The sequence below is a fragment of the Pseudochaenichthys georgianus genome, chromosome 22, assembly GCF_902827115.2.
Source record: "Pseudochaenichthys georgianus chromosome 22, fPseGeo1.2, whole genome shotgun sequence".
Classification (NCBI taxonomy): Eukaryota; Metazoa; Chordata; class Actinopteri; order Perciformes; family Channichthyidae; genus Pseudochaenichthys; species Pseudochaenichthys georgianus.
The window spans coordinates 9,012,613-9,034,308 of record NC_047524.1 but is presented as its reverse complement, the minus strand read 5'-3'; the positions used below and the strand labels follow the sequence as shown (position 1 = coordinate 9,034,308).

General features: G+C 39.9%; 1 protein-coding gene across 2 annotated transcripts in view; it reads right to left on the bottom strand.

Annotated features, from left to right (window-relative positions):
• The window catches only part of LOC117467694 (single-stranded DNA-binding protein 3), a 47,009-nt gene extending 27,283 nt beyond the window's left edge, over positions 1–19,726 (bottom strand). For both annotated transcript variants that reach the window (XM_034111510.1, XM_034111511.1), the window contains exons 1-3: positions 19,466–19,726; positions 11,640–11,712; positions 4,364–4,425 (exon numbers count right to left, since the gene is read on the bottom strand). In XM_034111510.1, coding sequence (XP_033967401.1) covers positions 4,364–4,425; positions 11,640–11,712; positions 19,466–19,521 — 191 coding nt within the window. In that variant the 5' untranslated portion in view covers positions 19,522–19,726. The remainder of the gene's footprint in view (positions 1–4,363; positions 4,426–11,639; positions 11,713–19,465) is intronic.
• Between the last annotated feature and the right edge of the window lie 1,970 nt (positions 19,727–21,696).

Sequence of the window (21,696 nt, the reverse complement as noted above, 5' to 3'; positions counted from 1 at the left end):
AAACTTCTATTCAACAAGGTTATCTGTCCCTTCACTGTAAGCCTCAACAAGGAGAGGAGGTAAAGAAAAGGATGTTTGCCCAGGTATAAAATACATTATATTATTTATTTTAGGTACAAGGCAAGGCACAACCTACATCTAGGTTTTGGCCCTTAATGAACAAGAGAACGCACTTATTCTCAAGATGTATCCGTGCTTTTTTTGCTTTTAGGTTATTATTCTGTTCCTTCATTTTCTTTTTATTAAAACATGTCCTTGGTATCACATTGCTGATAGTGCTTTAAAAGCCTGATGTTCATTCTTCTGACTCAGCAGAGCCACCCCCTGAGGTGAAAAGTTACACTCGATACTGTACTTTTCAAAGAGCATTTACCAGTCAGTAATTCTACATCTACAGGTTTTTAAATATGTGTTCCTTTGTAATATGTACACTGGTAATTTCAGTAATGTCCTTCAGCCACACAGTGAATACTATTCTTCATCCAGTGGCCCACTTTGTGTAGCTTTCATTTAATATTCCTCATAAGAGCAAGTAAAAAGGCTATAACAAATAATCACAAGAATGCAAAGAATCTGCGATACCCACATGCAATAAAACACATTTTATTTGTATTTGGTGCCTTTTTCTGTCATTCCCCACTTTGAACAGGTGGGCCTTTTCAAGCCCCACCTGTTCCTCATCGCTCCAATAAAATGGTAGGCCAAGCTTAAAATTGTCAAATGTATCGTTCTATAACAGGGGTCTCCAACCTTTTTTAGGAGGAGAGCTACTTTAAAAAAATAAAACAAGTCGGGGGCTACTTTTACACCTCTTTTTTTTTATTTTTTGCGGTGTATTACACCGCAAAAAACACTTTACACTTTACACAAAATTACACTATATTAGCACATTTTAACATTATTATATGCTTACCTTTAACCTTTGTGCGCTGTTTGGGTCTGTGGGACCCGTTTTCAGCTGTATACTTTTCAATAATCCAAACATCTTTAGAATATGATCACAACCAATAACAAATCATTTCAACTTGTTTATTCTTATTAGGGGTCGACCAATTATCGGCCTGGCCGATTATCAAGGCCGATATTCCGCATTTTACAGATTATCGGTATCGGCCTTTTTTTTAAATCAAATTTCCGATACAACTTTAGCTCTGATGAAGCCGTTTCTCTGGCTGCAGTCACCACTGTTCACGAGCAATGTCCCGCCCACAGCGCTATCTGATTTTCCGGGCTGCAGCCAGCGTCTCGCAGCAGAGAAACTGTGATGCGCTGGGACGACTGGGACGGCTGCTAGTGGAGCCTCGCAGCAACTCTGCTTTCTGCACCACAATCTGGTGCTGCTGAATTTGGACTACTAAATGAGTGAGACTCAAATATCAGAAGTTCAGAACAAGTTTTAGTAGTTTTTATTTTATTTTTACTTAATTTACTTTACTCGGGGTCACAGAGAGGAAACCAGTTTTAGGATGTTGAAAAGTTCATTAAACATAAAAAGGCATTTCAAAGAAGTTGTTATTCTACATTTTGACACCAAGATTTTCTGATTTTACTGCAAATGTATATCAGTTCCAAATATCGGTTATCGGTCTCCTTGATTACTATCAATCAATGTTTATTTATATAGCCCAATATCACAAATGTTACATTTGTCTCAGTGGTCTTCACAGTGTGTACAGAATATCAGTATGACAAAACGACACCCTCTGTCCTTAGACCCTCACATCGTACAAGGAAAAACTTCCAGAGAAAACCCACAGTTTAAAGGGAACATGGGAGAAACCTCAGGGAGAGCAACAGGGGAGGGATCCCTCTCCCAGGACGGACAGACATGCAATAGATGCCATGTGTAAATCGAAGAGATAATACATTTTACAACATAGGTAGTCCAAATGTTTGGAAATGCATGTGTCTGTAATAAGAAGATGAATCCACGAGGATGTCAACAATCCTGTGGGAGCCATCAGGGAAGTAGTATGGTGAGAGTCAGGCAGGACTTTACTTTTCTCATACTACTACCTCTTTTCACCCTCTGTCTGAAACCAGAGCCCAGTCTGCTCTGATTGGTTAGCTGGCCGGCTCTGTTGTGATTCGTCAACCACTTAGAGATGTCCCTTCCCTTAGGATATCACATACAATGTGTTGGAGTGCTAGCCAATAGGAGCGTGAGTGTTACGTAGCCATGTTATTATGTTACAGAAGTAAGACATATACCAATTACACAAACGTAAGATGCTTTTGTTTCTTAGGTCTCTGAGTCTATTACTCTATTTGATGGAAAGAATAAGGCTGGATATAATCTGTATCCTCTCATTGTCAACAAATCCCCTGGAAAAGACTCAAAATAGGGGAGGGGGAGAAATCAGATTACTGATTACCAGCTGCATGTTAACTAGGGTTTTACAGTAAAACATATTTTATAATTACTTTAAGTGTTGTGTGATTCCTTGACCCATCCTGATTTCCTGCAAAAAGCTTGACTATGAACTGAACCTGCAATTTCAAAAACAAGTGAAACCACTGATCGGAGCTTAAGGTGATGACCGCAAGGGTCAAATCTTAGCCAGGGGCAGAAATGACAGGAGGGGGACGGGGGGAGGAGGAAGACAGCGGAGGGAGAGGTGACACAAAGGAACATGGAATGCAACGGGTTAATCTGCTAAGAATCCCTCTCCCTCATGAACAAAGGAGAAAAGTGGGAGGTGAGGGGCACACAAAGGGTGAAGAGAGGGTGAGGGGGGGATGGGAGTCCATTCCCTAACCATCTGGATCTATTGTTTCAGGATCGGGGGTGAAGGATGGAGAACTGGAGGAGGGGAGAAGACGGGGAGGGAGGGGTCACGTCCTCACAGAGTCTGGTCAACCCCAGGCTGAGACTCTGCTCCACCTCCCATCTCCGGAAGTCATTTCAATCATGACTGGAGCACCAACAATAAGTTAAAATCTGGTCATTTTCAAAACATGAATCTGTTGATGTCTATATCATTTATGAGTTGAACATGCTTAACATTTATTTGGCTCTGCCATGAGCCTTCAGACCATTCAAGCTACCGTTTGTGCATGTGACAGTAATGAATTTATGTTAGGTTAGGATGAGATCTTAGAATAGGTACTAAAATATCCCAGAACCAAGTATTATCAAAAGTTCTTTGGTCAAAAGATGCCTGATTTAGATCCTTTTTCTACACAGATCTGACAAAAGAGGGCCATTTATCGGATTTTGCTGGCAGCCAATCATCACAAGCGTTATTCAGTTTAATGTGGCATGTTATTGGCCTATTACCAAATCCGCTACAACCCAATTATGGTGTTCTGACGTCAACTTAATGTATTTCACAGAGTTAGCAATTTATACTTTTTTACCTACTATTGTATATCATTTTGTAAATGCAATAACAAAATATTTTGTGTTAAAAAAACATTTGGATCTGGAAGAGAGGTGGTGGCATTTCACGTTACCACACGATGGGCATCAATGAAGTAGGATAACTACTCATCAAATGAAGTGCTTTATTAGTGTCGCTATTACTGTAACGGCCCCTACACACGGCGGCGTGCGTTGCCGCTTGGCGGTGGGTGTGTCTTGAGCTTGGGGAATCAACGCGAGCAGCCCGACCAACAACCAACCACATGAATGTCCCGCCCCGGACATACAAAGCAAAGCATTCATGCTACATCCATGCTGGCTAAATATACTGTCTATGCTTGCTAGCTGTCCATTCAAACGAAGTACACTGGATATAAACTCCCCAAACAAGCGAAAACCTACCAGTTTCCCCCACTGTCTCTGCCACCTCCCCCCATGCCTGGCTCCCCCGGTTTGTATCCCTGTATGTTCCCTACCGCCACGATCATTTTCTCCTCCTTTTGTTGACATATGGGAAATAACTGCGGTCTGGCTCTCCCAACATACACCCGGTTTGATTGGCTACTGCTTGTACTGTCAGATTTACATACGAGGGATTTGATTGGCTCCGTCGAGGCGGCAAAAGTAGAACATTGCTCTACTTTTGCAGCGAGCACCTTGAGAGAAGCTACGCTTTACTACCAGAATGCAGTTCGGCGAATCGTGACGTCACCCCATTCAAAGTGAATGGGTAGAAGCGTTGAAGCGGCAACGCACGCCGCCGTGTGTAGGGGCCGTAAGGGTACTGGTGTTAGTATCGTAATAACACAAACAATACCCAGACGTGTATGATGGTCACTAGAGTCCTGTTAATGATTGAGTATGTATGTTGAGGTATGATACACAGCTTTAGACATGTACTGTAAAAACTGTTTACTCACACAAGTAAACAACATGGATAAGCTTACTGTATCAAAACAAACACTGGGAGAAAAAAAAGAATAGCAAACTGAAACTCACCACCACCACGAATGGAGGAATCCAGGAGGCTCCCCTAATGTAATATTCTTCTCCCATCGAATCTGGAGGAGAGGAGAGAAGAGTCACTTGTGGCTACTAGAGAGAGGATTATGTCTGCAGGTCCAGGGGTTAAGAGCATAATCAGTCAGTCTCAAACTGTCAATGGCCTCGGACGGGAAGATAAGCATCTATCTGCCTCTGTCGATCTCCATCTTCCTTCTGTAACATCTCTGTCCTGTCTGCCTTTCTTTACATATGACATGCTTTATGGATACGGGCAAGTCATGTACTCACCAAAAGGGCTTTTAGGAGGAAATGTAAACAGTCAACACCATGTCTACAATGTCCGAAGACAACTGCGTCAGATGTTTTTACACTAAGATTACCAATGGCAGACAGGGAGCATGATCTGGTGTAACTTTATAGGATTTCCTCTTGAAAAATTAATGCAACAGCTCAGGTCACGTTTAGCATGTTTGCTCTGACACCACAAGTTGTTGTAAACATTCACTTTAGCTGGGTCATAGCGTGTGTAGTTTTACTACTGAGGAAAGCCGTTTTTATTCACAAATCACCAAGGCCAATGTAAAATCATCACTAATTCTTTATTTTCCTACCTAGCGCCAGTCTAGATACACAATTTAAGACAAAGAGAGAATAACAAGAATTGGCTCAGTGCTTTTGAAACAGCCTGTCCTCCTCCAAAACACGACCAAATAGGTTGATTGTTCAGCAGCTCATTACGACCTATAGTCACGTTTGAAAGTTTAGCACCTCTAGTGGTCGTGTAAGAAACAACAATTTGCGGCATATGGGCTGATGCTACCGTTGATTGCAAACGCTCCGGAGGGTCGTATATTCACAAATAACCCTCTCTGGAAAATCCTATATTGTAGAGTAGTTTGGCCATTAAAATGCTTTTTGATTAGATTTCTAACGAGAAGTGTATATTGTACTTTTAGAATCCAGATCCAGTGGATGTGTAGGATCTATAGTTTGATAGATACTACGAAGATGATTTGAAGTCCCGCCAGGAGAACATGTATATACTAGGGATATAACGATACCAAAAACTCACGGTACGATAATAAGTCCACGGTACGGTATTTATCGCGATATTGAATAATAAAGAACATTTTTTTTTAAATCTTTTCAATAAAAATTTGTTTTACTCGGAAAATGTTTCTTTATTACATAATACATCTGATTTGTACAGCATTTTAGTAGGATAGCAGTATTTTAAAGTGTCAAAAACAAAGTGACAGTAACAGACTAGAACAAGAAAACCAGTGTTTTTGTACCTATAGTACTACCAAACAAAGTAGGCATTTTCTTTGTGCCACTGCATCTCACGAATAAACAAGGACATTTAATAATCAGACCCTGTAATCAAAGGGAAATCAAGTTTCACTTTAGTTTTTCAAGTAACTCAACTCAAACTCACTAAGTCACTCACTCAGCATCATCAGACAGGTTTTTAGGAATATGAGAATGTCCACATTTCCAGGTATTTATAAGCTGGGATGTTTGGGCATTTACAATATCCCCTGCTCTGGAAAAAACTCTCTCGCTTGGTACTGATGTTGCTGGGACAGCAGTGGTCGCGTTAACCGAATATCTAATTTATCAATGACGGAAAAATCTGAAAGCAGTCTGTCATTTTGACAGATTAGAACAAACTCGGAACAGCGCCAACGTTTCCCCGCAGCGAGGCTCTGGTGTTATGCCGTGTTATGCATGCCCTCCAAAAGGAAATGATATAGTTTCCAAACCGTACAGATCAACACATGTCTGGGAGGTTTTGCTTTACGCTGTGTGCGCTCCCGCGAGGTGCATGCATACACGGCATAACACCGCCCCCCCCTGTTGACAGTTCACGAGTGTGCTCTCTTGTGAACAGTTCAGACCCGACGGGTAATAAGGGATTATGACGGACATTTTACGATCCTGTCTGTCAAAATGACGGACAGCGAAAAAGTCTAACGCCACCTCAGTGGGACGGAGAGATATGCTTTGGCCATGGGTGACAGCAGTGGGTCAAACTGCATTGTCTCTCCATCACTTCAAAAACAATACAGTTTTGGAGGTGAGGCTTATTGACAGGGCGAGATATAAATATACTGTTGGAACTTGTCAATGTCTCTAGGTGTGTAAATGTAGCACTATAAATACGATGTCCTTTTGTGTTCTGTTGTTTTATGTTCATGTTGTAACCTACTTATTGCCATGTTGGACAGGTCTCTCTTGAAAAAGAGATCGATGATCTCAATGGGACCACCTGGTTAAATAAAGGTTTAAAACAAAAAAGTGTTTTTAAAAAAAAATATCCAAAAAATTAATTAATTAAAAAACAAAATCGCGGTAGATTTTGTCAGTCTCACCACGGTATTGGGATGTTTATTTACCGCGATACCGCGATATTCGGTATATCGTTACATCCCTAGTATATACTACATCTTTCCCCTATTCATTTCTATTGACCGCAGCGTCCATGTAAAGTTGGCGTCAACCCTCACGGTAGGGCTGCTCAATTAATCGTATTTTAATCGCACTTACGATTTTGGCTTGCAACGATTATGAAAACAACATAATTGAAATAAAACAATTTCTTTTTTACATTTTTTTTTTATTGGTATTTCAGTTGAATGAAATAAGTTCAGGGTAATCAACTGTTAAAAACATACTGTTCACATTTATTTTTGCAATAAATGAATGTTTTCAAAGTAAATGGATAATGGTTTTAATTATTCGTGATATCAATTATTGACCCAACTAATCGAGATTATGATTTTTGCCATAATCGAGCAGCCCTACCTCACGGGGTGAAAACAGTTTTTCCGGTCTCAAAGTTTTCATAATAAAACCGGAAGTATTCCCCTCACTGTCAAATGATTTTACAGTGATATCTGCCGTACTCATCCACTAAAAAACATCAGTTTATCCTTGTTAATTACACAACATTGATTGGTTTAAATTGTGTATAATGCTTGTGTTTTTAACCTTCAATTCGGAGAAACAAAGTTTTTTCGGAGTTTAGGATGGCCGAAGACACTACACTACCCATAATCTTCAGCTATCGTTTGGGACTTCAACATCCGCTTTGCTTGACAAACCCCGTGATTAGTCATCAAGCTCTGTGATTGGATGATGGAGTGGCAGTGCGCCAAGGTTACGCCAAGCGTCAAACAGCTCTTTGAAATGGAATGAAACCACGGCAGACTATCCGAAACTGGACTCGAACGGGCCCCACCCCCCAGAACTACACATGCTGGCTAATTGTGTTTCGCAACATGTTCTATGGCACGTCTCTACTGGGAATTGTAGTTTTAAAAGACGTTTTCGTATTCCCCATAATTAGAAGTTGCCAGTATTCAACTGTGTACATCCCTGGAGGTTTAGGGGTTGGGAAACACATTGGTGTTATCACATTAAAAACATATAATTAATAAATGGGTGAAAATTGCTTGTGTCCATAATGGGAAGCATTAATATATATCCACATGACAGCTGAGGTCTGAATAGCTTTATTTAACAGCTGGTCTTATGTCTGTGACCCCTCCTGTTGTTCATTGATAAGCCTGAAATATGCACTTGTCAAGATTCAGAGGCACATTTTGAAAATATGGCAGTAGCCATCGATCATCTTAAGATAATATATACTTTATTGATCCCAAGTTGGGACATGTTTTTGTTCCAGCAGCATGTACAACATGCAATTTATTGTTACTTTGTAATTCTACTCCACTACAATTAAGAGGTTAACCTGGTATTTTTACTCCACTACATTTATTTTAGTTACTTTGCAGATTCTGATTAATTATGTGAAATATAAACAACCCTTAAAGCAGACTTTAGTTACACCTGAGTAAAATTCAGGGAAAGGTGATTGTCAAGTGCCAAAATAAACTATGCAATATATTAGACTATATATAGAATATATAAGTACTTTGCCAGGATTAATATGTATCTATAGATGCCCCCAACGTTTTTTTCTTATTCAAAAGAAGACCATAAAGTATTCTTTAATGTCTAAATAAAGTTTTATTAGTTTGTCTGTTTTGCACATCCTCCTATGAATATCTTTGGACGTCCTGCACACAACTGTTTTATTGTAGAGATCACTAGAGTATCTTCTTGATATTTTCTATTCTATATTTCTATCATTGACCTTATACTTTCCCCCTATTTTGTATGTAGGCTACTCTTAATATTAACATTTTTTCATCAAATATAACATATTCAACAAAAAAAATCAATAACATGCTTTAACCACTAGGCGGTGCGGGTTAAAAAAACTGTCACCTTTACAGTATATAGTTCACAATAAATTATACTTCCCATTATAATTTCCAGTTTAGTTTATGACGGATTTATTGTTATCCACACATATTGTTTTGATATTTGTAACACCAAACCGACAGAAAATATGGTCTTAACATGACCCAGTGGTCTAGTTAATGAAACATAATAAAATCAAACATAATATTACTATTAACTTTGTTGTGAAATTAAAACATTCTTTAATTCAAAGAAAATCAGTAATATCTTTAAAAACGTCCCTGTCTATCATAGGGCTGTAGCGATACACTAATCTCACGATACGATACGATACACGATATTCAGCCAACGATACGATATATATCACGATATTCAGCCAACGATACGATTCGCTACGATTCGATATAATTCGATACACTTATATCATTTTCTGAAAGATTTTAAAGGGACAGTGTGATTTTGGTGACATCTTGTGAGTGTTCCATTGACTTGGATTGAATTAATTCAACTGAAAACTGAAAGCATAAATTATACAATATATGGCTCTGACAGAGTCTACAGCTTGCAAATGCTGGACAAAATGAATCAAAAGATGTGGTGAGGAAATTAGTTTCATTTATTGAAACAGTGCAAACTGTAGCTTACAAGCCTTTGAAAAGTAAGTACATAAAGTGCAGTATCACAATGGACAATAGAGAATTAAAAGGTGCAGCAGGTGGCGGAACACGGGGGATTTGAATGGGACTTGTAAAGTACCATAAACATACCGTCAGTTTAAATGCTGTTTTATACTGAAAAACCAGAAGTTCTTGTGCACAACCAGTTGTTAAGCTTTTATTCTGAAAATCCTTCATCTCCGGTTAGCATTTAGCATGTGGCTAATATACCATTTACTATAGAGGTGAATTTAGTAGCGATATGACACGGAGTGTTGCACACCGAAACCTACTGATTTCAACACTACAACTATAGACGTTGAGATATTATTATTGCTGAATATTAAATGAAGGTACAGTTTATTTGAATACGTTTGTTTACAGACGTGGGTAGCATGAGACAACATTCGGAACTACCGGAAATGATACCAGCCGTGAGGTATTTTTGGATTGATTACAGCGTTTAAAATGTATTAAATGAAAAGTCATGAAAGAGATAAGGAGGAGAAAAGGCGTGTTTAGTTATATATTTAATGTAAAATGTCTGAATCCTCTGTAATGTGCAACAACGAACATTGGAGACGTGGAGGGCCGGCCCCCAGCAGCGCCAACCGGCCCACAGGGAGGAGCCAGCAGAGGACATTTAACAGCTGGAAAGGTGGAGCTCGCTCTCTTCCCTTCGCTCACGAGAGCCAGAACACAGCTATTTTTCTGACTGAACCATCTTCTGCTTGTAACATTACCGCGCTTTTTATTAATTAAAGTATACATTTGAACCTTCTCGGACACTCAATTAGTCTCCTTTTTAAAGCTTCTCTCCTGGACGAGAGAATAACGAACACAGTTATCAGACTTAATGTATCGATACCCGCGGCTGAAATATCGATACTTTCTCGGAAAACTAAATATCGATATATATCGCAGGATCGATTAAATTGCACAGCCCTAGTCTATCAGCTGTGCACCGTTATGGTGTAAATATAACCTATCTACCAATTGGATCAAATATAAAAGTCAGCCGAATTAGTATTGATACTGCAAGGAGATGTATTGTGTGAAGAGAAATTGAAGATGTTGTTTAATTGCTGATATATTTATGATCCACGTCACATATTCAGTTTAGGCGTCATTTCTTCCAGTTTGTCAAAAGGCCTTCTAATTAGGGCTCTATAAATAAAGAACTACGGCAGATGTGTACTATTTAATGCAGCCGAACCATGTATTACAATGCCGTTATGTGATGACTTTCAAAGAGAAAAGTAAGCACTCTGAATAAAGTATTATTATTCTTTTTTTTTTTTTAAATGTTTTCGGATTTCACATCGCATGAACAACATATCCAAACTTGCATTGCGGCTAAAACATCCAATCACAGAGCTTCAACGATAGCTGAGGATTATGGGTAGTTTGATGTTTTAGCATCAAAACCTCTGAAAAAAGAAATGTGTCACTCAGAATCGAAAGGGAAAAACCTATGGGAAAAACACAAAAGCAGTGTACACAATTTAAACCAATTAATGTTGTGTAATTAACAAGGATAAACTGATGTTTTTTAGTGGATGAGTACTGCATATATTACTGTAAAATCATTTGACAGTGAGGGGAATACGGTTTTATTATGAAAACTTCGAGACCGGAAATACTGTTTTCACCCCATGAGGGTTGACGCTAACTTTACATGGACGCTGCCGTCAATAGAAATGAATAGGGGGAAAGACGTAGTATATACACGTTCTCCTGGCGAGACCTCAAATAATCTTCGTAATATATATCAAACTATAGATCCTACAAATCCACTGGATGTTAGGGTAGTCCTTTAAATTGAAAGGCGGAAAGTCTAAGCTCCAACCCCCATAACCACCAGGAGTTTTCTTGACTAATAGAGGCTAAACTTCAAGGTTGATGAGGGAGGGGTAAATGTTGTTGGAATTTGAATAACATTTCTTGACAAGTATAACGAATTACGGTGGTTGGAGCTTAAAATAAATGAATTCAAAAAATGTACCTCTCACGAAGGACCACCCTACTGGACGTGGATTCTAAAAGTACAATATATACTTCTCGCTAGAAATCTAATCAAAAAGCATTTTAATGGCCAAACTATCCTACAATTTAGGATTTCCAGAGAGGGTTATTTGTGAATATATGACCCACCGGAGCTTTTGCAGTCAACGGTAGCACTAGAGGTCGAAAACTTTAAAACGTGATTAAAGGTCGTAATAAGCGCTTGAATAATCGACCTATTTGGTCATAATATGCGCTTGAACAATCGACCTAGTTGGTCGTATGAGTTGGAGGACTTGTTGTTTTGAAACTAGTTCAGGACATGGATGTCATCTTACCTCAGACAGGAAGGTCTGTGCGGACTTCTGTGCTCCCACATGTAGCAGGTACTCGTACACATATAATGCTAACCTGAAACACAAAGGAAAAAGTTGTTAGTGGCAAAATCCAGCCTCCATATTCTCAAGATCAAGAGTCTTCGCATTTGCACTCAATGATGTCTATTTGGCATCTTAGGTTTTTTGGGCGGCCCAATTTTTTACAACCAAATGCAGACCTACAATAGCAATTCAACCAAATCTTGCTATAAACTATAAGCCCCTTAGGATAGTTGGCAATATATATTCCAGGGGCTTGATTTTATGAGTCAATTTGTGTTTGAATCTTTACCACAACTCAACAACTATGAAGGTTAACAGACCAACGATGGCTAATAAAGTGGCTTAATGGTATAGCTTAAACAAAAAAAAGAGTCTGTGCTACGATGAAGTTGGAATGAATATGTAGAAAAGAGACATGGTGAACATAATCAAAAGCAGCAGAAAAGTCAAGACAGGCCGAATGAGTGAGTTTTTTCTGGTTCTTTACAAATAATCTATTCAAACAATTAGCAAATACAATGAAAGTTTATGTTTTTCTTTTCTTTGTGACTTCCTTTATTTAGTTGTTTTACATTAAACAAAAGTCAGCTGCATTATCTATTTAACATTATATGTCCAAAGTCCTGATATTTACATGCAGCAGGAATACATGTTGCCATCTCAAGGCTTATGTTTGACCAGTCACAAAGGTTCAGTACTGTTACGGTCCCTCTGATAACACCTAGTAGGCATTGGTAAAAGCAGAGATTTTTGGGCATATAGAAACCATGACAATAACTAACATTGGCTCTTGGTTCAAATGCAGGTCAATCTCTAGAATACCTTTAAAGATGTTTGGGTTGCTTGAAATGTTCTCACAAAAAAGGGCCACATGATCTCAGCTATGTGGACTGTAGAGATTTTGACAATATTTTCCAATATACATTTTACGAAGCTTAAGTATCCAAAGTCTTCAAAATTGAAACAGAACCTGAAGTATACCTGCCAAGCTGTATGAACAAAATTGCCATTTGTACTGATTAAATACTGATGGTAGTAGCTGCACATGAGAGGCATTCCAACTAAATCAAACAGTATTTTAAAAGCCATGGCCTTGAATTTGAAATGACTATTATATCAGACCAGCCACACTTTATAACAGCAATCCACCAGGGTCTATTAACGGACACAAGAACCATGCTGTGGAGTGGGAAACCCCCATTGGCCCAACATTGTACTCCTAACGCCTTCACTTAGTCGTGTTTAATAGGCTGTTAATGGACCATCAATCGACCGGCAGCGTGGATATGACAGTGCCCCGTGTGCCCAGAGCAGACAGTCCTCTGACAGGCCAATAAGGTCCTAATGAGAAGGACAGTAGCTCACTGTCATCGCCCCCATTATTAGTGAATGAAGTGATCAATGAAACATGGTTTTGTGATAATACCGCTGTTGTTCAGTTCTTTTTAAACCACTGACCGTCTATTTGTTTTTCCAATGCTCTCTTCCCCTTGTAATGTTGTTAAATGGTGAGAGAGGTGATGTCTATTTAAGAACATTTACTGCATTCAAGGCTCTTAAAATGATATATAATTAGTCGGTAACATGTTTGAATAGAGAGCCAATAGGCTATCATTATCACCATGTTTTAAAGAAACGTAATAGTGTACGTTTTAATAACTGGACGAAATTTGCCAATGTAGCTATTATTTTCTGCGTCACCAAGCTCCTTAGCTGCTCAGTGATACCTAGGACGTCATTTATAAAGAATAATGCATCGCTCTTTCGGAAAAACGCCTCATTTGAACAGAATAATTGCAAGTAGGTATGACAAACTAATTGCATGAAAGGTCTCAACAATTTGTCAATTAAACAGTCAACTACTATGGTATTTGATTAACTTATGGAATTGTCAGGCAAATATGGCAAAGATTGATATCTCAAGGTTCACAATTGTGAGAATTGTTCTGCTTTTAATGGTCTTACATTATACAATACTTTGGGGTTAGTGCTGTTGCTCTGGCAAAAAAGAAAATATTCAATGGTCACCATAGAGCTCCAGGATATTGTGATGGGCAAATGTCACAGTTTCTGATTTTTTTATTGACAAAAGATTAAATTGTAGAATAAGAAATTGTCAGATTAATTGCTTTTTAAAATAATCATTAGCTGCAGCCTAACACCTAGGATATTTTTTAATTCAAGTTTCTGTAGAATAATAGTCATGCTCAAATGTATTTCCTGGAGCGTTCCTCTTATTTTATTGTGCGTTTATCATTGTGTGTCAAATTATTTTATGATAATATAAGCACATTTATGACATTGTATACATCAGGAAAAAAAGTGTTTCAAATACTCAGGCTATAAATGCTATAGCGGTTATATATTTAGTTGATTAGTCAGTGTGATTCACTATGAAAATATCCATAAACAAATAACTGCACAAAGTAAATGTCCATATGGGGGACAGTAAAGCCCCGCTCATTTATCCGAGGTTCCAATGCTAGAATCCAATTATTGAGTTACTATTTCTGCTAAATGTCTTGAATCGAGCTGAAGATGAGGGGGGGGGGGGGGCACATGGGAGCAACATAAACGGCAACAACTGCTGTGTTGCGTTATGATGGAGACACGATCCGTGCCTGACCAGTTCTTACAGCTGATGATATGCAAATGTTTAAGATGTGCATTGTTCAAATGCAAATGTAGTCCGTCAAAGATATGAATAGGCGAATACACAATAACTGTAGGGAGGCGATGGTTGCCATATGATCACACCTTGTCTTTTACATAGAAGCAACGCAGTCGGGGGACATTATCTAAGCATCATCACAGCAGGGGGGGGGGGGGGCGGCAGCTGGCAGATATAAATGCATGCTCTTTAAGATTTGTAAGATAAATGTATTTTTAACACACTAAAAAGGTCTAATTCCAAAGTTTGTATTCAAGTGTCACACATGATGATCACTGCACTCAATATTCTACACATTTATATGAAATGGCAATTGGTACAAACTATTATTTTAGACACGACTAAAGACGGATATTGTCCATCCGGCTTCTCCCTGTCCCTACACTTTCTCACTGAGGCAAACGGGATTTGTATCGGCAAAGAAAATGCTGAATAGGATACGATACAAGAGTTTCGACTTATATGTTGCCATACTCTAAGCAAGGCAATATATAGATTTTTCCTAATCTAATTTGAACCAATGTTAAGAAAACTGCATTAGGGATGCACGATATTGGTTTTTTGAAACCGATACCGATAACTTCCTGCTTCTCAAGACCGATACCGATACAGAGAATAATATAATATATATATTAATTGTACCTGTAGTTTTTGCACACCTGGTGGTAAAAAAAAGACTAGTAGTGAGCAAATGACATGAGCATTACTACTATGAACAAAACAAAGCCAAGAACAGTTTTGACTCTTCAAAGTGACCATATTTATTTTCCCAAATAAACTTCTTGCCTTTTTCAAAAACCTCGTCGATAGGTAAAAGCCCCGGTGCCTTTGCAGCTGGCTTTGGATTCGCAGCTAGTTTAGCAGCGCAGGCGTCTTCGTACGCTTTTAACACACCAGTGTAGCGATGGCGATGTTTCAGGTGACTAATCAGGTTGGAAGTATTATAGCTCGTTGCCTTTTTCCCTCCTCGTGGAACTTCTGCATTGCATTTGTTAATACAAATAGCAAGCAAACTATCTAACTCTGAAACTTTTAAATAGTCCCATACCACCGACGACATGTTTGTTTACTGTCCTGGCTTCACGGCCGCACACCATTTACGTCACAGCCAGGCATGAGTTAGGGAGAGCTGGATTTGTGAAGAACTCCCCTCTTCCTAAACCACTAATACCACAGTACTGGCAAAACGGGAGGAGCCGAGGGAAAAAAACAAGCGCCCCTCATCCCAATCCACCCACACCGCAGGATTTTTTTCTTTTTTTTTACCCAAAAAATATATTGTATATTATCGGGGCTATTAATACTTTTATCGGGTTTATCGGGATGACGTCATAATTCCTAATATCGGACCGATAATTATCGGGCGGATAATTATCGTGCACCACTAATATATCATGGGCAGTTAATTAGCTATCCTTGACTACATACTGCTGTCTTTACGAGTCTTTTCAGAGCACCACAGTGGTTGCATTTGGCCAGTCGCAGCATCTGACCTGGTATCATAATCATCATTCTGGCCTGGGCTGAGCATTGGTTGGACAACCCTTTGTCCAATTGGACTTTGGATGAAATTCCTATCAGTAATATAACAACAAAGTTATTGACATTTGAATATAATTTGAATGATTTCCCAGAGACAGACCATCTTAATCAAGCAGAAACGGACATGTTGTTGTATTTATGTCATTCTGAGTAATTCTTCAGTTTTTCTGTAACATGTATAGAGCAACAGTTGCAGACATGACTCTCACTCGATGCGGTCCCAAGATTAAAGTGTGACATAGGTGTTTTGCTACGAATAGGTGATAGTAGTTTCACTGTGAAGTCCATTTGTCTTTGTATGTGTACAGCCCGCTGTCCTGCTCGGAAGGTAATAAATAGCCGAGGGTGTTCCCCTCTTGCAGATAGTGATCAAGATAAGAAAACATACATGAGCACTGCAGGCAGACATCCAGATGAACAAACAAACAACACTGCTTAATAGTATTCAACTTTAAATGTATCCATCATTATTCTGCACAACAATAACCATATCTAACACCAGGAATACCACACACACACACACACACACACACACACACACACACACACACACACACACACACACACACACACACACACACACACACACACACACACACACACACACACACACACACACACACACACACCACACACACACACACACACACACACACAACACACACACACACACACACACACACACACACACACACACACACACACACACACACACACACACACACACACACACACACAGGTGTAGAGTGTAAGTCAGTGCCACTTGCAGGTCACTCTAGTTTTTGGCCACTCACACATCTGCACAGCACACACACAGATCGTTATTTTACCTGTGCCATTTACTGATCACACTGAAACACATATAGATTCCTTGCATCTACGCATATTTTTGACAGTTTTGAAAAGCCTGACAAAGGCTAACAGGAAGCTTTAAGATACTGACAGTGCTTCAACTAGTGATGCCGTTTGCATCTCCCTGTTCACTGCAGGTTTACTGGCTTGCTTAACACTTGTGCAGCTTCTATAAGAGTTTGACTAGAAGGGAATAGTTGAGGACTTCGTCTTATGTCTTGGGATACAAGGATCACACTGTAGACCCCCCCCCCCCCAAGAGGCCCTCAATGAAATGTTGTGTTTGTGTGTGTGTGTGTGTGTGTGTGTGTGTGTGTGTGTGTGTGTGTGTGTGTGTGTGTGTGGTGTGTGTGTGTGTGTGTGTGTGTGTGTGTGTGTGTGTGTGTGTGTGTGTGTGTGTGTGTGTGTGTGTGTGTGTGTGTGTATACACGTGTGTTTTTGTGTGGGTTGCAAAAGGGGCTCTGTGTGCGTGCACCTGGCCTCCTGCATTATTAAAGCTCAGAAGCTAGCTCATAGAAAAGGAAGAGAAGTTTGAAGAGGAGGGGAAGAAGAGGAACAGGAGCTGTAGGAGTAGAGAGGAGTTAAGGAAGAGGAGAAAAATGAGTTTTGACTGGAACATAAAGAGAAAAAAACAGTTGGTGGTACCGAGGATCGGAGGAGAAGTCAAGACAGGATGGAGAGGAAAATAAAAAAACAGGGCTCATTTCTGACAGCCAGAATGTGAAATTATATTCATAAGGAAAGATACAAATTAAATTGGTAGCTCTAGAAACCCTGAGTCCCTAGTTATTAAGATTATATGACACCAAAGTTGGACACAATATAGCTGTAATTCTATTTTACTCACTTTTGATGGCTGCATTTCCCCCCCATCTTCTCTCAGGTTAAAACACCTTCTACTTCCACCATCACACCACATGAGGTGACCTCCTGACCTACCTCCACTGTGTTCCCTCTTTGGTTCCGAGACGGGACATTGGTCCGCTCACTCCCATAAGAGTGTGAAACTTCCCTGATGTACACCACCGGCACACCTGACATCCTGCCTAAGGCTCGCGACAAAACCCCCTCTTTAAACATGGATGAGTCTGCCCACCATATCTCCCTCTCTTCTGTCTATTTCTCTCTCTTCTTCTGTCTCCCTCAACGCTGACGCAAAGCTGAGAGCAGCTGCTTCAGTCCGTCTCAATAATTCAACACTGAAGCGAGGGATGAGGAGGACCTTGAGGAGCAGCAAAAGATAGGAAGTGAGAGTTAGGAGGCAGATGGAGAAAGACATTAGAAGAGCGATGCATGGAGAAAAAAATAGGAATATGGGTTTAAAACACAGCAAAGCATAAACTTAAGGTATTGAAAAAGTATGCTGATCTTCACACACATGCACATAGTTTGACAACTCTGTCCCACTTCAGCTCCCCTATGCTGACTGGTCCAGCAGTTGAAGTGAGCATTTGTGTTCAACACATCCAGTGCGGAATAAAGCCATTCACCTGTGGGGAGGACTTTGCCTTTTATTTACTTCTAGTGTATTCAGTTGTTGTGTAATATAAACTCTAACATCACCCATTAAACCACCACAGGGTTCTAAAACAATTACATCCAACAAAGTTTAATGCAAGCATTCACAGGTCTTAGTTGGCTTTGTTAGCGGCGACTATCAGCAAAGGATGTTCCCTGCAGATACTGGCTTATATTTCAGAATTGGTTCATAGTAGTTTGTAACATTTATATTTCAGTTTAACTTGAAACCTCTGCATATTGTTTAACTGTTGGTAAACGTGCGGCATGCATATCCTGAGCAAACAACAGGCATCGAGACGGTGGCTTGCAGACAAAGGGATTGGACTGCTACGGCTCCCCAAGCTAACGCCACCCAAGCTTCCTGACAAAATAGCCGCTGGAAAGAGCCTATGTTTGTGTCTTCTACAACAGGCGGTGGTGGCAAATTACAAGGACTTTAAACCCCAACACTTGTTCGCAGAACTCGGGGTGACTGAGGGAAATCTGTTCGGGCCACAAAAGTTGTGAGCTCTCCCTGCACGGAGCTCGTAGCAGCGGCGCCTCTCCGCTGACCGAACGCTCACATGGATACAATGTAGCCTCCGCGTTCGGAGACACAGTAGCGTTGTGGAACGTGGAACCATTCTTGAACGCGTTCCTGTGCTATTTTGTAACAAAGCCCCAACCAGCTGTATTCTATTTTTACCTGCCGCTTCAGCGGGGCGACACAAAAGCCAGCTAGCTACAATACACAGCGTCGCTACAAATGCATTGTTCCTCAGAGATGGAACTAAAGTGGGATCCCCATCAATGCTCCTTACCGACAATTCAGCCCCGAGTGCACATGTATGCGTTATGACTAGGAAACACGTGCAGCAACACTTCCTCTCTATAGAAAGGTTGCAACTTTAAAAACAGCAACTCTTTTGTTAGATATACAAACAAGAGAAGAGTGAAACTGGCAGTGTAGCTAGCAGCTAACTTAGCAGCCATGCCTGTGTAGTTGGAGGATGCAAGAGGCACACAAGTGGCAAACACAACGAATAAACTATCACAGCATCACTTTTTTTCCGCTTGTATGTTAATAAAAAAAGAGCCTGCAGAACATGCGTGCTCCTGGTGAAGTGACTGAGTTGCCTCCTATCAGTTAGCAAGTTTAGCAACCTAGCACACTCTTCTTGGCTGGTTCTCTGTTGTGACAGTGCAATAATGTACTTACTTTTCTCTTGCTTGACTATCGGAGGGGACAACAGCTCCTTTACCCTTGCCGTACATCTTGGAGGCTGTTCTGATACTTTATTTTATCCCACTCGGCACCTGTCAAAGAAAGCTACCAGGAAAACCTACTATCTCCATAGCTACCCAGTTAGTGTTGTCTTCCTATCTCTCCCTTGCGCTCTCTTTGCTCCGGTTTCCTTTTTTTCTACATCCCCAACATTGCCCACAAATCAGGCAGGGTTTCAGCCGGGGGGAACTTGAAACCGTCCACTGGTGGAGCTTTTTTTTTTCAATCGCTGTTCCTGGATTCAGCTCACGCTCCCCCTGTTGTGGGAGGGTGGGGGCTTCTTAAAGCCACAGTGTCTCATTTTTCGTCGACTTCGCTCAAGTTCAAGTTTTCTTCTAAAGGCCTTCAAGTAAAAGGCCTTACATTGCATTTGTGTTCATGCACAGAACTACATTAGAAATACGAATTGCTATCACTATAATGACACTTTAATTTAACAATTATATGTATAACTGTATCCTACTATTGGTACGATACACTGTTTGGTTTTTGTCCTAAGGTTACAACAGTAGGGCTTTAGTCGGCCCAAATGGCGACCAGGGTTTGACTTAGTGCCCTCCCGTGCACATGTTCAACCCAACTACCTTTCCTGCTGTATGACCTCAGGACAGGTATAACCTTTTCCCCTTACTCCAAAAATGTAATAGGCACCTCTTATTCTCTTTTAGCCCTGAATATAAAACAGTCAATGCAAACCTAATTTACCTGGTTGTATAACTGCAAAAATAGTCACTAATAGACCCTGTTCCCAAAAGAGGGAGTCTTGATAAAGAATTCCGAAAAAGATAACTGAATAAAATAGACAACACTTTTCTGTTTGTCCATTGGCATACGCATTTAATTTTGATAAGACTGACGGATTTTTTACAGTTTATACAGTTTTTTGTGGCTCCAAAATATTCAGTTTTTGCAACAAAGCAGTATTCCTCCCATTGTAGTACATCATATTTAATCCAAACTGTAACCATCCAAACTGACCATTTTATTAACATAATGATGAGGCCCTAATATTGAACAATAAGAAACCATCATGTGCAAATTGTTGCCATCAGTTAAATATGTCTTGTTGGAAACTTTTATTTATATACTAACATTGAAGGATCTTGTTTTGTTACTTCAAGATTGTAAAAATAACACAATGATTGAATTCTTAATTTTTTGGCCACTCCTCAAACATTCCTACAAATTACTCTTTGCCCTAGTTTATCCATTAAATAGTTTGCTAGTGTTATTTCATAGTCACACAGTATTTAAATGAAAGCCATTATGTAGTATGCTACACCTATTGTAAATGTGTATTTTCCAGGTATCCTGTTGACTCTCGCTAGCGATGCACAAGCCTGTGTCATGTCCCTTTAAGAGTGTGTAGAGGGCAGTTGCAGAGTTTGAGTGCGTGCACGTGTGTGTGTGTGTGTGTGTGTGTGTGTGTGTGTGTGTGTGTGTGTGTGTGTGTGTGTGTGTGTGTGTGTGTGTGTGTGTGTGTGTGTGTGTGTGTGTGTGTGTGTGTGTGTGTGTGTGTGTGTGTGTGTGTGTGTATATATGTGTGTAAGGCAGGGACAGGCAGTGTGTGCTGTTTTCGTGATACTAACAGTGGGAAGGGCACAGCTGACTGTCTGTGTGAATGTGTGTTGGTGCGTGTGTTGGTGTTGGTGCGTGTGTGTGTGTGTGTGTGTGTGTGTGTGTGTGTGTGTGTGTGTGTGTGTGTGTGTGTGTGTGTGTGTGTGTGTGTGTGTGTGTGTGTGTGTGTGTGTGTGTGTGTGCGCGTGTATGTGCGTGAGCGAGAGAGAGAGAAAATGAGAGGGAGGGAAAGATAAAATTAATTTCTGTATGTGTGGTAGGGTTTGTTTTTTAACAAGAGAATACAAACATGATGAGCAGATGTCATATCACAGAAGAGATAGATATTGGAGTAAGAAAGAGCATTATCTTTATAAATGGCAGTATTTAACCATGTTTAATAGTGTATGTAATGTACAGCAACACATATGTACTGAAATACACAATCAAGGATTTTTTACAAGGTATAGACTCTATTAACTATAAGCATATTGAAGTGTACTTAATCTCTCAATGTCACACATATGCAGAGCGAGACAGAGTAATAAAACACGCCTTCAAATGTTCTCTACCTTGCGTCATTTTCTTTTTTCAGTTATGGCTATTGT